Consider the following 15,520-nt stretch of genomic DNA (forward strand, 5'->3'; position numbering starts at 1 on the left):
TATATATTTTAAGATGGCATTTTTAAATTTCTTAATATGAAATGCTTCGCAAAGTTTATACAATGAATAAGTAACCACTTCAGTTGTTGAATAGTTCCAACGTCGAAGTCGAATTTCGAATTAGAGAGAAAATGAAATACTTCCATTGTATTTAATTGTTTTAGTATCCGGTTATACATTTTGACAAATCTTATTCCCGCGATTTTGATCCCCTGCACTACTGCTTAATTAACCTGAGGCATATAAGTTGTGTACTGGATTGAGATTTTAAAAAATAAGCTACTTTCTTTATTCTCATCCAAACCCTAACTTTATTTTCTCTTTACACAAATAACAAAAACGAAACAGAAATTAAAACCTAAAGAACAAAAGAAAAAGAGAAACAAAAAACACAAATTCATACTTCGCTATATTTTACCGATCCGTAAACCTGATATGACCCGGGTGTTAATCTAAAACCGGATCTACTGACCCGGACCACGGTAACAAATAGCTGCTTCGTTCTGGCTGCAACCGGTTAAAGTGGGGCATTCTCATGCCCTCATTGACAAGTGTGGAAGTCGTGTATTACCCGCTTGTTGTAATTCAAAACATGTTTCTGCCTAACGTGTTCATTCCGTGCTTGGCTCTTGTTTTAGATATACTTGCAATCGCTGCTAGTCCACCGCATATAATTTTCTTCTTGGCTGATGATCTCGGTAAGTTATTTCTGATCTGTAACATTTGATTGACTGATTGTTTATTTCAGGTTGTAATTATTGACTTCAGTGCCCGATGCACTCAAATGTGTATTGTGGTTTTTGTGTGTGTGTGTGTGTTTGTGGGTAGTTGATTTTTCATACGTATATATTTGTTAAAGATGTGTTGTTAATTTGGTGTAATGTGATAAAACATATCTTGTGTATTATTAGTTATTCTTAGTTTGAAACATGTTTTATTGTCAAATGGTATAGGCGGATATTGTGAAACTTTCATGGTTAAATGACTTAATAGTTTAATCGGAACTGAACAAAATGTGTATTAACCGTAAAATACAAATTCGAAACGGCCATATGTTTTTTTAAGTTTAAAAGAAAACATTTTTGCATGCACGGAAGAATCTACGTGATCCCTCTCTGACAGCGGACGGTATTCTATTAAAAGTCTGCAGTTAATGTCAGTAAAATTCCAATATATGAATTGATGATTTACAACTTAAAGATAAAAATTGTTGTGGCTAACATCTTGGTTTGTTGAGCTAGCTTAAGAATGATAACAAGAATGTTATTGGGGAACAGGTAGACTTTATTGCTTTGTTTAACATCACTACACTGAGTGAAACCTCATTTGCATCTACGAAAGGAGACCTTTTAATGTAAACTATCGTATTTTTTTCCCACTTTGTAACCTCGATAAATTCTATGGCAGGTCCATTATGTTTTTATACAAAATAATAACCACATGAAACTGGGTTTTAGAGGGAATGGGTCCTGGTCGAGGTTAGTGTAAATCTTACCTCGACGACAAAAACATAATATTTCCTGTATCCACAAAAAGTTCAGAGTAAAGTTTGCTTTTTGTATTCAAATTGGCTACAATATTCATTCATAGTGCATATGTGTCCCACTTCCCGAAATATATCTGGTAAAAGATGTCACCAGGTATCAACGCTAAACTCAAAAATATAATTCATGCCACAAGAACAAGTGTACATGAGATATCAATTCAAATTTGTTTATAACGTATGCGCATATAAAACATACATAACCTATATGAAATATTTCAGTACAAACCAGTGATACCTTTGGATGTAACCAAGCACTTTCTGCAGCTGGTACAATCAGAATATAATTCCACCTCAGAAACAACCATGGTCCAAGTTTACCCGCATTTGGATATCATGAACATAGGGGTAGCCTGATCGTTACAGCGTCCACCCGTTACGCCGAAGACCCGGGTTCGATTCCCCACATGGGTACAATGTGTGAAGCCCATTTCAGGTTCCCCCCCAAGTCTTGATATTGCTGGAATATTGCTAAAAGCGCCACAAAATCCTACTCACTCACTTCTATCGACTTTGTTAGCCCAAAAGTGTCTTGTTGCCTGACGTCACTGGGTTTCTGCCTGACAGAACCCCAATACATTTTAATGATGGGGGTTATTCACTGTTTTTGGCCATATATTACGTACGAGTAACCTCCATTCGGACATGATTCTGTTCGGAGTCTTAACCCCCATCACTGCTACACTTCATCACTCCATCGATAATTGGGAGGTTACCTCGACAACTTGTGGCGTAAGTGGTTATTTTTTACTATCTGCTTTGTTGACTCATCAAGTACTAAAAGTGCCACATACCTCCCTAAGACGACTACTCAAGACATTAATTAGCATCTCGGGTCACCAGATAAAGTTGCCGTAAACTTACATAACCACGTGGTATTGCCTTGTTATCACTGAGCTTATTTGTACAGTACTAAAGTCACTTGATAGCTGATCAGTACTGTCTGTTATCATCAGCCAATCACATAGAGTATCGGTACTATCAGCCAATCAGATTGCAGTATTATAGGCAGGTAGTCAGGCGATGTGAAATGTACCCAAGTTAACACACGGTAACCTGCTGTAGGAGAGCACTTTGTGCCCCGCGTAGCTCATTTGGGGGACTCAATCCACACCAGATGCCCCTTAACACTTTCAGTTTCAAGTTCCAATTGTGAGTGAGTTTAGTTTAACGCCGCTTTTAGCAATATTCCAGCAATGTCACGGCGGGGGACATCATAAATGGGCTTCACACGTTGTACCCATGTGGGGAATCGAACCCGGGTCTCCAGCATGACGAGCGAACGCTTTATCCACACCGCCCCTCGAACTGTGAAATCTATATATGTTCTGTTTCTTTTTCTGTTAATAATTACCTCTCTCGCACTCCATGAATGTGTTCGCAAGTAACTATCTCTCCCTTACACATAGCATGGGCACAATGTGTTAAGCCCATTTCTGGTGTCCCCCGCCGTGATATTGCTGGAATATTGCTAAAAGCGGCGTAAAACTAAAACTCAGTCAGTCAGCTTACACATAGACCAACAATTAGTCTCCGAAAATATATAATTTTAACAGAAACAACTCCTTTTAAACGAAAAGGACCCAGCAAACAAGGACAATTCAGAAACTGATGAATATCTAAATTTAGAGCATCACTTAGAGCTTTTGGACAACAGAATAGAAAACAATATGGTTCAGGAACTAGGTTATTTCACATTCTCTCCCAAAGTCAAAACATATATCTCATTCTTTCATACACCCCTCTCAATGTATTTCTCTCTCATTCTCTCCCATAAACAATGATACCCATGAAGATCCGGGTTAGAATTGGTCTTCAGAAACCCATGCTTTTTGTAAGAGGCGACTATCAGGTCGCTGACTTGGTTGACACGTCATCGCTTCCCAATTGCGTAGATCGATGCTCATGCTGTTGATCACAGGACTGTCTTGTCTCCATTATTTACAGACCGCAGCCATATACCTGTAATTTTGGTGAGTGCGGAGTAAAACCAAACTCACTCATTCACTTACTCACCATAAACAATGATACTTAATGTCAACGCCACTCACGCATTCATATACCCCCAAGGTGCTTCAATATTGAACAGGCCACCATCAACCATGATGTCATGAGGAGCATCCAAGTGGATCGGGTGGCCAGGCTAGGTGATATGGTTGTCCTTGACCTTGTACCATACCTCAAAGGTGTGGGTCGTTGTTCATAATGTCAGTCACTAGATTGTCTTGTCCAGAGTGAGTGAGTTTAGTTTTACGTATCGCATTTGGGAACCGATGACATGCGTGAACCGTGTCAGCGAGTCTGACCACCCGATCCCGTTAGTCGCCTCTTACGGCAAGCATGGGTTACTGAAGATCAAGCCTAACCCGGATCTTGTCCAGAGATACAGGACCGCCATACGCCCTCTCCATAGAGGCGAATACGCTTCCTAACTGACTTTCCCACTGAAATGTTGCCCGGTGACTTGTTAACTCAACGGTTTCAGCATATTGCTGATCCGACAAAATGCGTCATTCGCTCACTCACTTTACAAATCTATTCGTGACAGCTCACTCAACATAAAGAAGCCGCTGCTGGCAAATTGCAAAGCCGTATATACTTCAACGTCTGAATTCCTACAGAACCCGCTTAAATTTATACGCACCGTAAACAACCAGTTTACATCACAAAAAGTAGATCCCCCAATACGAGACCGGCTTGTTTATGCTCAACTTGTTATTCTGTAAAATCGTGCTTGTTCTGTTTTCAGTTTCTTGTCAATGTATTACCGTATGTTGTCAAGCGTCAAATACAGGCTGTTTGTGTAAACCTTTCGGAATGGAATGTTTTTCATTGTGAGAATATTTCCATCCTCCAAAACAGATCGAGTTGGTGGATGATTTAAATAATTTAGCATAAATCTCTCGTCTGAGTGTAAAACTCTACTGACTGTCTACAGGATTTGTAAACAATGTTTTAAATGCTGAAATTAATACTGAAATCCGAAACAATCTTAAGAAAAGTAATATGCCTATCAATCAAATAAATTAAATAACCTCTGGGATGAATATAGGTTCCAGAGTTCCATTCTACTTGTAAGTGGAGGCTAAATGGATCGGTGGTCAGGCTCGGTGGCTTGGTAGATTGTGATCGCGTGTCACGGTATCCCAACGACATGTATAGATGCTCGACCCGTGAAGATCCGGGTTAGAATTGATCTTCAGTAACCCATTCTTGTCGTAAGAGGCGACTAACGGGATCGGGTGGTGAGGCTCGCTGGTAATCATCACTGTACTGTTTAGTCCAGATTCGATTATTTATAGACCACAGCCACATGGATGTAATATTTTTAGGGTTAAAAATAAACAAAGTTTAATCTTATCTAACGCTTTATTCACGTTGCATATGTTATAATAGTTTCTATTTGCATGCCATGTCAAAAGAAACTATGTTTTAAATCACCAAATTTATAGCTTAGATTTACGAATATCAATGTACCACGATAACTTTACGTGGTCACCCTTATTTCTCTCATGGGTGCATGCCAGCATAATCCATTTCTCACTGTTGGCATGATTTTCGGAACTGTTAGTTCGAGGTTCGAATTTACACATACTCTCTACCCAAGTTGCAAAAGGTCTGGGTTAGGGTGAGTGAGTTTAGTTTTACGCCGCACTCAGCAATATTCCAGCTATATGGCGGCGGTCTGTAGATAATCGAGTCTGGACCAGACAATCCAGTGATCAACAGCATGAGCATCGATCTGCGCAACTGGGAACCAATGACATGTGAGCCTGATCACCCGATCCAGTTAGTCGCCTCTTACGACAAGCATGGGTTACTGAAGGTTCATTCTAACCCGGACCTTCTTCAGCAACCCATGCTTGGCGTAGGAGGCGACTATCGGGATCGGATGGTCAAGCTCGCTGACTTGGTTCGCTGAATTGGGTTCACATATAGCTGGAATATTCTTAGTGCTTTCTCAGGACAGCAAACAAAGCAACATACGTCTGTAGTTACGTTTTGTTTCTCAAATGATCACAGCGATACTATCACGCAATCGTTAAAAGCTCACTCACTTTCCAAACTATGTTATTATAACACTTGCTTCTGATCGAATTCGTTGAAACGAAACGAAATAACGAACTGATGCTAATGCCAGTGAGTCAAAATAGCAAATTAATTGTAACATGCAGTAACGTTTACCGTTAAAAGGGTTAAAGTAACATCATATGACATTCTTGTATACATCCGTCAAACTCCGCCGCTTGCACATTCAATCCATTTGTGAATGAAACCAACAGATGGGAATCGACAAGTCATTCGGCACTCCTCGGGTGGTCGAGTCATATCGAAATACGAGTACAGCAAGCACCAACATCTCAAACCTCAGCCGTTGGGAGTCTAAGTATTCTACACGTTTTGAAAATGTTTTGTACAATGAGCGCTTTTGAATCCGCTGGTTTCGCTGAATTCATAAACTGTTCACAAGAGACTTGTCTGACCAGTATACTCTTGGACCTGGACTTATATCACTTGACAAATCATAGAGTCAAATGAGTAAAATTTAAAAAATATATATAAATATATTTTTTATTAAATTGTCAATAACGTGTTCCCTGACATCTAATATTGTTATTGCCTTTTTAGTTTCCGGGTACTCTTCGTTAAAGATTTGAAGGGACTATGTGCGGACAAATTGGCAGTTGTAATACAATTCAAGTCCCATCACCACCAGCCGCCTCCGTGGTGTAGTGGTTAGAGCGTCCGCCCGGAGAGCGGAAGGTCGCGGGTTCGATCCCCGACCGCGTCATACCAAAAGACGTTAAAATATGGTACTTGTTGGTCCCTGCCTCGCGCTCGGCATTAATGGGTACAACAAGGACTGGTCGGCTTGGAGTCAGTATAATGTGTCTGAGTTGGGTATTCATGCTTCACTGCGGCATGGTATCTCAGTGGGCTAGCACTATAAAACCAGCTTCAGTCTGGGCTAGTACAAGCAGTCGCACATACACATACACACGCATGCACGTCGCCATATGAGCGAAATATTCTCAAGCACGACGTTAAACCCAATTTTACCTCACCTCACCCATCACCACCACGTAATTGTCTCTTTCATGATTTTTTTTATTTGGCCTTTAACAGTTTGGGAATTCTAGTACACTAATCACACAAAGACGCTGATTGGGTTTCAGTGGACAGGGGCGGTGGGGTAACCTAGTGGTTAAAGCGTTCACTCGTCACGCCGAAGGCCCGGGTTCGATTCCCCACATGCTTGCAATGTGTGAAGCCCATTTCTGGTGTCCCCAGCCGTGATATTGCTGAAATATTGCTAAAAGCGGCGTAAAACGAAATTCACTCACTCTTTCAATGGGCAGCTGATAGAGTCCTTTGTCACGCCAAAGGAATTTAAAGATGGTACTTGTCATTATCCTGCCTGGTTTAGGGGGGTAAAAGGACTGACTTAATCAGTCAAGGTGTGGTATGGTATCCAAGTGGGTGAGCATTAAGAACCCGCATACCCCACCTGCTACAAACTGCACTCTTATACACGCTTCCAATATAAGATAATCTTAATCGACAGTAAACCCGCGCATACACGTGTAATAACCGACTGAATGTGTACTTCTTTTGGTAAACAATGTTGTGCATTCGGTGCAGTAAGAGAGTGTTTCTGGAGGTTGTACTTTTTCGATGGCATTTATTATTTTCAGATCTGCGGAACCATTAATCTAATTGTCTCGCCAAGGAAAACAAACACTAAATCGGTTTATTTCTTACAAACAGGTGTCAGAATTAACTTCATTTAAAAGTTTCGTTTCGTTTTTGGGCATCGTATTCATAACCCATTTCCCAAAATAAAGACTGGCTCCAGGTGGTGTTTGGCATTATTCAAAGAGTGTACTTTACCATGAGACTATGGCATTAACAGCCCTGTGCCCTCCTCCAGTGCAAGACCATTATTGCAGTGACACGGTGCAACTCTTACCATTCCGTTCTGGCTCGCCGGTGCCAAGATGTAAGCATTCCTTACTTTCTTGTGCCACATGTGGACACTTATCCCATAACGTGAACTTAGAATGACCTCTGAATTTCCGAACTTGAGAAATAAGCTGGGCTCATAACGTTACCACTTCGCCAAGCACCAACTTTGCACAAACTGCTTATTTAATTTAAACATTCAGCTAATTACGAACGAACACTTGATATACAATATTTGATTGAATCAAAAGACCGATGATGTAAGAAGACAATTGTTTTCTGAATATGTTTAGCGGTCTGTAAATGATTTAGTCTGGACCCGAAATCCAGTGATCATGAGCATCGTTCCACGGAACTGAGATACGATGGCAAGTGTCAACCAAGTCAGCGAGCCTTCATTTTTCAATTACATCAAAATGACATCAACGTTTCTGTTCTTTTAAGATGATATAAGACTACCGCCAGGTGGTATCACATGATTGTCAAGTGCACGAAACTTGTTCGGATATGGAATCCGCCCAGACTCTCTCCGGGATTGAAACTCTGTATACAAATATCATGCTTTTAAAGAAAATCTTGCCTTGATAATTATTTGTCCTTTTTTAAATATATTCGATATCGGCATTTATATGTACATATTAGAATTGTAATGGCACAGTGAGTAATTATGGAATGTTTATTTTTCAATTTGTGCATTCAAGTACCTTTACACATAGTTATATATTGACGATACAGGTAGTCTTATACCCAGTACCAAATAAATTCAAAATCCAATGAAAAAAAGTATCTCGAATACCCCTTTAAGCATTATATACCCAGTGTGAATTACATCGTGGGAGTAAATACTATATAGCTTAAAATGACTCTGCAGTGACGTCATAGGGTCACGTGACACAATAAATGTGTTGAACGTGTATCAGTTTGCTTCTGATTAATGGTAATTCTTGGATACTGAAGCTACTGGAAGATCCGTCTTGATTGAACATTAGACCCGTGAAGATCTGGGTTAGAACTGATCTTCAGTAACACATGCTCGTATTAAGAGACGATTTACGGGATCGGGTGGTCAGGATCGCTGTCTTCGTTGACACGTATAATCGTATCCCAATTGCGTAGAACGATGCTCATGCTGTTGATCACTGGACTGTCTGGTCCAGACTCGATTATTTACAAACTGCCGCCATGTAGCTGAGATATTGCTGAGTGCGGCGTAAAACTAACCTCACTCATTTACTCTGAACATTAGCCTATCAGCACCGCTCTCGCGGGATTCACCAAAATGATTAACTTCGAAGACCCTGCCCCATTTCACAGCAGTCTTTTAATGGTATGTTAAAGTATGGGAGCTACCCTCGTCTTTGCACTTTGTGGAACGGGCCACTGTGTGATATCCCGTTTTCCGCTCACATTAATCTGACAAGCTGTGAATTACCTGATTTATTGTCCAAAGAGGCACTAAACCCATTTCACTAACTTACTCAGCTGACCTACTAGTAAGACATTTTGGTTCATGACATTCTCTTCTGTCGGGATACGTGCAACCAGTTCCCCTGCCGCACCAGGGGGTCTACAGGTGATGGTAAGACGCGCAAACTGAAAGAAAATATCCGCTCAAGAATTCTCATTCCCCTGGAGCTGGTTGAGCGTAGCTAACAACTTACTTCCCTTCTTATTAATGTTTGTTTGTGTAGTATTTTGTTACGTCGAGGTGTCTTTTTAACGTTTCCCACTGGGTCAGTAGGTCAAGGCCAACGACGTCGCACGTCTGGATATTCCAATTATCGCAAAAATACGCCGTCAGTTATTTGAGAAGAATCCATACCTCTTATGCTAGCGATAACGAGATCTCGACCAAAAGCAGCTGTAAAATGTGGCGCTGTTTGAAACGTGATTAAAACGAGAAGACTCATTCTGTGTAATATTGACTCCTCGCTGCGAGCGTCAAAGGAAACTCGCTTTCCTTTGAGAAATGACTTAATAATATTGTCAGAAAGTGTAAAAAGTATGTAATTTCTCATATTCTTTTCTTTCTGCAGAAAACATCTTGTTTGGACATACTACATGTGTTGTGTACGAAACTTTATTTAAAGTACAAATTGAAACTAAAAAGTCACATGAACATACATTGGTGTCGTGCGTCTTGCATGACAAAGCTTCTTGCGAGGGACACATAGCATTCCTCACAATATGCTATTAATTGTTTGATATAGGGGAAAATCACGTGTTTATTATGATATTTAATTGCTTGTGTAGGGAAAATCAGTTATTTGCAATATCTAATCGTTTGATATTGTGGAGATCCCGTGTTTATAATGCTTTTAATTCTTTGATATAGGGATAATAACGTGCTTAATTGTTTCATATAGGGAAAATCACGTGTTTACAATGATATTTGATTCTTTGATATAGGGAAAATTACTTGTTTAAAATGGATTTAAATGATATACAGTGAATCTACAAAAAGTTAGATGGTTATTTGTTCGTTTGCCCACATGGGCTTCGCATCTGAAGCCCGTTCCTGGGTGCCCCGTCGTCTTAAGGCTGGGATATTGTTCAAAGAGGCGAGACAACCAACACATTCAGATCCAGTGGAATGTGTTTCACAATGTCACTGCTGGAACCCTGAATTCTAACTGTAACTGAAGTAAAATGTCATTTTAATTGAAACAGAATAATAATTATTAGTTTAGCCTCTAATTAGAAGAGAGCCTCTGCCCCTACACAGACACAAAGACACAGGCAGACACAGACACAGGCAGACACAGACACTGGCACAGACACATACACTGGCACAGACACGGGCAGACACAGGCAGGCAGAGGCAGAGGCACCGACACAGACAGAGGCAGACACAGGCACCGACACAGGCAGGTAGAGGCAGAGGCAGACACGGACAGAGGCAGACACAGGCAGAGGCACCGACACAGACAGAGGCAGACACAGGCAGGCAGAGGCAGACACAGACACCGACACAGGCAGGCAGAGGCAGACACAGGCAGAGGCCGACACAGACACAGGCAGAGGCACCGACACAGACAGAGGCAGACACAGGTACCGACAGAGGCAGACACAGGCACCGACACAGGCAGGCAGAGACACAGGCAGAGGCAGACACAGGCACCGACACAGGCAGACAGACAAAGGCAGAGGCAGACACAGACAAAGGCAGACACAGGCACCGACACAGGCAGACACAGACACAGGCAGACACAGACAGGCACCGACACAGGCAGACATAGACACAGGCACCGACACAGGCAGGCACAGACAGACACAGGCAGACATAGACACAGGCACAGGCAGACACAGGCAGACATAGACACAGGCTCCGACACAGACAAACACACGCCGACTGATAAATGGACTATTTTGATCATGTTGGGGACACGATAAAGAGAAGAAATAATCCATTTTTTTCGGCTTAAAAAACACAAGTGCAACAGAGCAAGGTTTTTCTCCTAACAATTAGCACCCTGAAACACGTTTCCCAACATCTCTCCGTAAAGTTACTTCCATGTACCCCCCCCCTTATAACTCAGAAAATCCCTCTCAAGAAGTCAACCAACTTGAACGAAAACCTACTGAGATTTAAATGAGGCAGGGATTTTCTAAAGTGACCATTTTCGACACAGGTTAATCTTTGAAAGTCGATATACTTTATGGCGAGTTTCGTATGAAATGGAATCTACTTTTGAAAAATAGAAAAACAGCAACATCCACCACAGGCGTCAAGTGCACATCAGTACGTGCATAGGAATATTCAGTTCGTTTACCCGAGATTACCATATTTCTGGCAACATTAGGCCTACTTTCGTCTGATTTCAAAATCCTGAACGACCTATGTGAACCTGTGTTGACCAAAACATAACCCAGGTTAACGTTTGCTGTTAACAGATGTTGACTGATATACGTCGTACTGATTGAATGTCATTGCGTTGATCGATGCTCGTGCTGTTGATCACTGGATTGTCTGGTCCAGACTCGAGTATTTACAGACCGCCGCCATATTGCTGGAGTATTGCAGAGTGCGGCGTTAAATAACTCACTCTGTAGGCGAGTCTGGACAAGACAATCCAGTGATCAAGTGCATGAGCATCGATCTACGCAATTGGTATACAATGACATGTGTCAACAAAGCCAGCGAACTGACCACCCGATCCCGTTTGTCGCCTTTTACGACAAACATGGGTTACTGAAGATCAATTCTAACCCGGTTCTTCACTGGTAGCATCACCGAAGGGCGCGAGCATGGGTTGCTGTGGATCTCTTCTATACCAGTAATGTAATAAATGTAACAGATATCACCAGAATAACATGCCAGTTTACCTTTCAGGGTGGAATGACGTTGGCTGGAAGAATCGCGAGATTAAAACTCCGAATCTGGATCGACTGGCGCGAGCAGGGGTGATCCTGAATAGTTCATACGTCCAGCCAGTCTGTACCCCGTGAGTAAGCATTATGGAAGTGAGGACGGTAGGGGGACCCTTACGACCCAAGTTCGAAACCTCTAAAGTATATGTGGGGCGGTGGGGTAGCCTAGTGGTTAAAGCGTTCGCTCGTCACGCCGAAGACCCGGGTTCGATTCTCCACATGGGTACAATGTGTGAAGCCCATTTCTGGCGTCCCCCGCCTTAATATGGCTGGAATATTGCTAAAAGCGGCGTCAAACCATACTCGCACCGCACTCGCACTCGCAGTGAAGGCTATGAGTGTGAAGTGCATTTCGTCTGTAGTGATTCGCTGTAATATTGCTAAAAGAGGCGTAAAATCCTGCTCACATTAGACTCAGCGGGAAAATGTTGTCTGAGGCGGCAAACAAGCAATATAACTTTACGGTGATCGTTTAATAATCTATTCACCTAAACCTTTACTTAGAGCATGAATTAAGCGAAATTCTTATCCATTTTCTTAGCAAAAGTTTCTGGGGGAATTCTCAGCATGGATCGAGCTTATGTAAATAGACAAATGACTTAAAATATATAAACGCACTTAGTGTAAATCTTTGGCATTTCTGTGGACTCCAGTGGATGGTTCTAGGGAAAGTAAGTGATTCTCTTGGATCCATGCTATCATATACACATGGACATTAGTCAAACACCTCCCACCTTCTTAGATGAAAATACCCATGGTGTTGCTTAATTGATGCTCATGTGTACATGCAAACTACAATGTAAAAGAAAAACACAATATTTTTATTTTAGAGATATTTTAGTCTGAGTTTCTAAGATAGAATCATGTTTACATTTTACAGTGTGTTTTATTCTCCTCAAGTAATGTGTAATCTTTATATTTCAGTTCGAGGACTGCTATATTGACTGGTCAATACCCTTTCCGCACTGGCCTACAGGTAATATATGACAACAAGTTTATACTAAATGCACAACCCGCGAAGATCCGGGTTAGAATTGATCCCACGGGGTGGTGCTGCTGACAGGCTAATGTTCAGAGTGAGTGAGTTTAGTTTTACACCGCACTTAGCAATATTCCAGCTATATGGCGGCTGATCTTTAGTAACCCATGCTTGTCGTAAGAGGCGACTAACGGGATCGGGTAGTCATGTTTAATGTTCTTGTTTTCATATTGCCGTGGATCAAAACAATGTCGTTCAACAACGAAATATTCCAATAGGAATAATTGATTTAAACTAAAAAATGTTTTTACAAAGTCAACCAGGTTGGCGTTAACTGAGATTTTCCGGCCGTTTTAATCACTTATGATTGTTTCAATCCTGGCTGGGACTATTTCCAGAGTGGAATCATGCCGCAGGACAGGCCGACATATCTCCCGGACAAGTTCCGTCTACTGCCAGAGGAGCTGAAAAAACTCGGATATAAAACACATTTGGTTGGGAAGTGTGTAGTATCTAAATACTTTCGCATTTCAGTTGCAGTTATCTCTTTGATAGCGTTCTTAGTTCATTGGTGAACAAGACGTATAGTGTCACAATTCACTGTAGAGAGTTGCGTCCCTTACCCGTACCAGAAACCTATGACCGCTGGTTCGAATCTAGGTCTCGCCCTAATTTGGTTTCTAAGTCAGCTGTATGCTGTATGATTTCAGCAGTCGAAGGGCTGTATGTGTGTCTATTTGTGTCTGTGTCTGTGTGAAGGTGCAGCCTGGGAACCAGTGATCTTTTCGTTCTCTAAACAGACGCACCATCAGCAGTGTTAAACCCAATTTACTCTCACTTTGTTAAACCAACGAAACATCTATTTTTACTATAGAAGCAGTCAGAAACAAAATAACAATTTATTATCAGCTATTTTGAAAGTAGGTTCCAACCTCCTCATGATTTAAACCCGTGAAGATCTGGGTTAGAATTGATCTTCAGTAACTCATGCTTGTCGTACGAGGCGACTAATGGGGTCAGGCTCGCTGACTGGGGTGACAAATGTCATCGTATCCCAATTGCGTAGCTCGATGCTCATGATGTTAATCACCGGATTGTCTGGTCCAGACTCGAATATATAGAGACCGACGCCATATAGCTGGAATATAGATGAGTGCGGCATAAAGCTAAACTCACTCACTCACTTTCTCATGATTTGTTCTAAAACTAACTGATCATAGAGATGTATGTGTTTCACACTTACAGGTGGCACCTCGGGTACTGCAACTCCAAGTACACGCCCACATACCGGGGCTTTGACAGTTTCCTTGGGTTCTACGGAGGGGCTGAGGACTATTACTCTCATATCAGAGGTATAGACGCTAGGTCGCAGTCAGTCCTGTGGGTCAGGTATTGATTCGAGACTCTACTGGGCGGTCATCCCTAATGTTTTTTAATGTTGCAACTTCCAAAAGCTTAGAAATTCAAACTAGCAGTCCCACAAAGCTGCTTCTTGACTTGCTAATGCAGGCGTTTTGTCCTTTCATTGGTCAGTCAAACTGACCAGTAATTGAATATCTACAGGTGTTTGTTTAGGATTAAGATTTCATTACAATGAGATTGAAAACTTGGCCAGATCTGGATCACATGGTACCATCTTATCTATTATAACATGACTGATGCATAATACTCTGCACAAACGAATATGAATCTGATGGTGACATCTTATTTATTGTAATATGATAAATATATAACATATTTTATATTTTGTGTAATCCCAAAATATAACATATGTTACATTTGACCACTTTCTAAAACGGCATTGTGTATTTCAATGATAGATATATAATACTCTTCTCAAATGAGAATGGATCTGGTAGTGACATCCTATTTATTGTAATGTGACTGAAATATAATACCCTGCACAAACGAGGATGGATCTGGTGGTGACATCTTATTTATTATAACATGACTGATATATAATTCCCTGCACAAACGAGGATGTTGCAGGTGAGAACATGACTGTTTCAGGTCAACAGAACAGCATCGGCTTGGACTTCTGGTTGAACTCGTCCGTCCTCGCTACTGAAAATGGAAATTACTCTACTGTAAGTAAAAACAAAAACAATCATTTTTAAAGAAATGGTAGAAATCACCTGTTCCCAAAATTGACATCATGTATATTACAGTGTCGTATATTGATTCATATACTATTGATTAATATACTAACGTTACAGATACAAATGCACATTCCAAGTTCCAAGCCTGAAGATCCGAGTTAGACTTGGTCTTCAGTAACCCATGCTTGTCGCAAAAGGCGACTAACGGGGTCGGGTGGTCAGGCTCGCTAAATTGGTTGACACTTGCCATTGTATACCAATTGCGTAGAACGATTCTCATGCTGTCGATGACTGGATTGTCTGATCCAGACTCGATTATTTACAGAACGCCGCCATATACCTGAAATATATTGCTGAGTGCGGCGTTAAACATTTAAGCCTCATACAGTACTCTGCCTAATTTGAACTCCAACCGAAGTCGACAGATGTTCTACGTGAAAAAAAAATTAATGACTATATGCGCTATTTCTTTTTAATTCCTTCACGTTGTACATTCATAATGATAATTATCACCACAATAATGATGACCAAGTAATTGTTATTCCACTTACAATTATTCAGACT

The 15,520-nt window shown here is 41.2% G+C and overlaps 1 protein-coding gene across 1 annotated transcript in view; it reads left to right on the forward strand.

The window, feature by feature from the left end:
• Positions 1–554: 554 nt before the first annotated feature.
• LOC124281824 (arylsulfatase J-like) overlaps positions 555–15,520 on the forward strand; it is a 34,787-nt gene continuing 19,821 nt past the window's right edge. The window contains exons 1-6 of the mRNA XM_046717819.1: positions 555–698; positions 11,841–11,952; positions 12,803–12,854; positions 13,256–13,359; positions 14,103–14,209; positions 14,868–14,944. Coding sequence (XP_046573775.1) covers positions 593–698; positions 11,841–11,952; positions 12,803–12,854; positions 13,256–13,359; positions 14,103–14,209; positions 14,868–14,944 — 558 coding nt within the window. The 5' untranslated portion in view covers positions 555–592. The remainder of the gene's footprint in view (positions 699–11,840; positions 11,953–12,802; positions 12,855–13,255; positions 13,360–14,102; positions 14,210–14,867; positions 14,945–15,520) is intronic.

Source organism: Haliotis rubra, unplaced genomic scaffold (assembly GCF_003918875.1).
Source record: "Haliotis rubra isolate DU_JTF1 unplaced genomic scaffold, ASM391887v1 Scf29, whole genome shotgun sequence".
Classification (NCBI taxonomy): Eukaryota; Metazoa; Mollusca; class Gastropoda; order Lepetellida; family Haliotidae; genus Haliotis; species Haliotis rubra.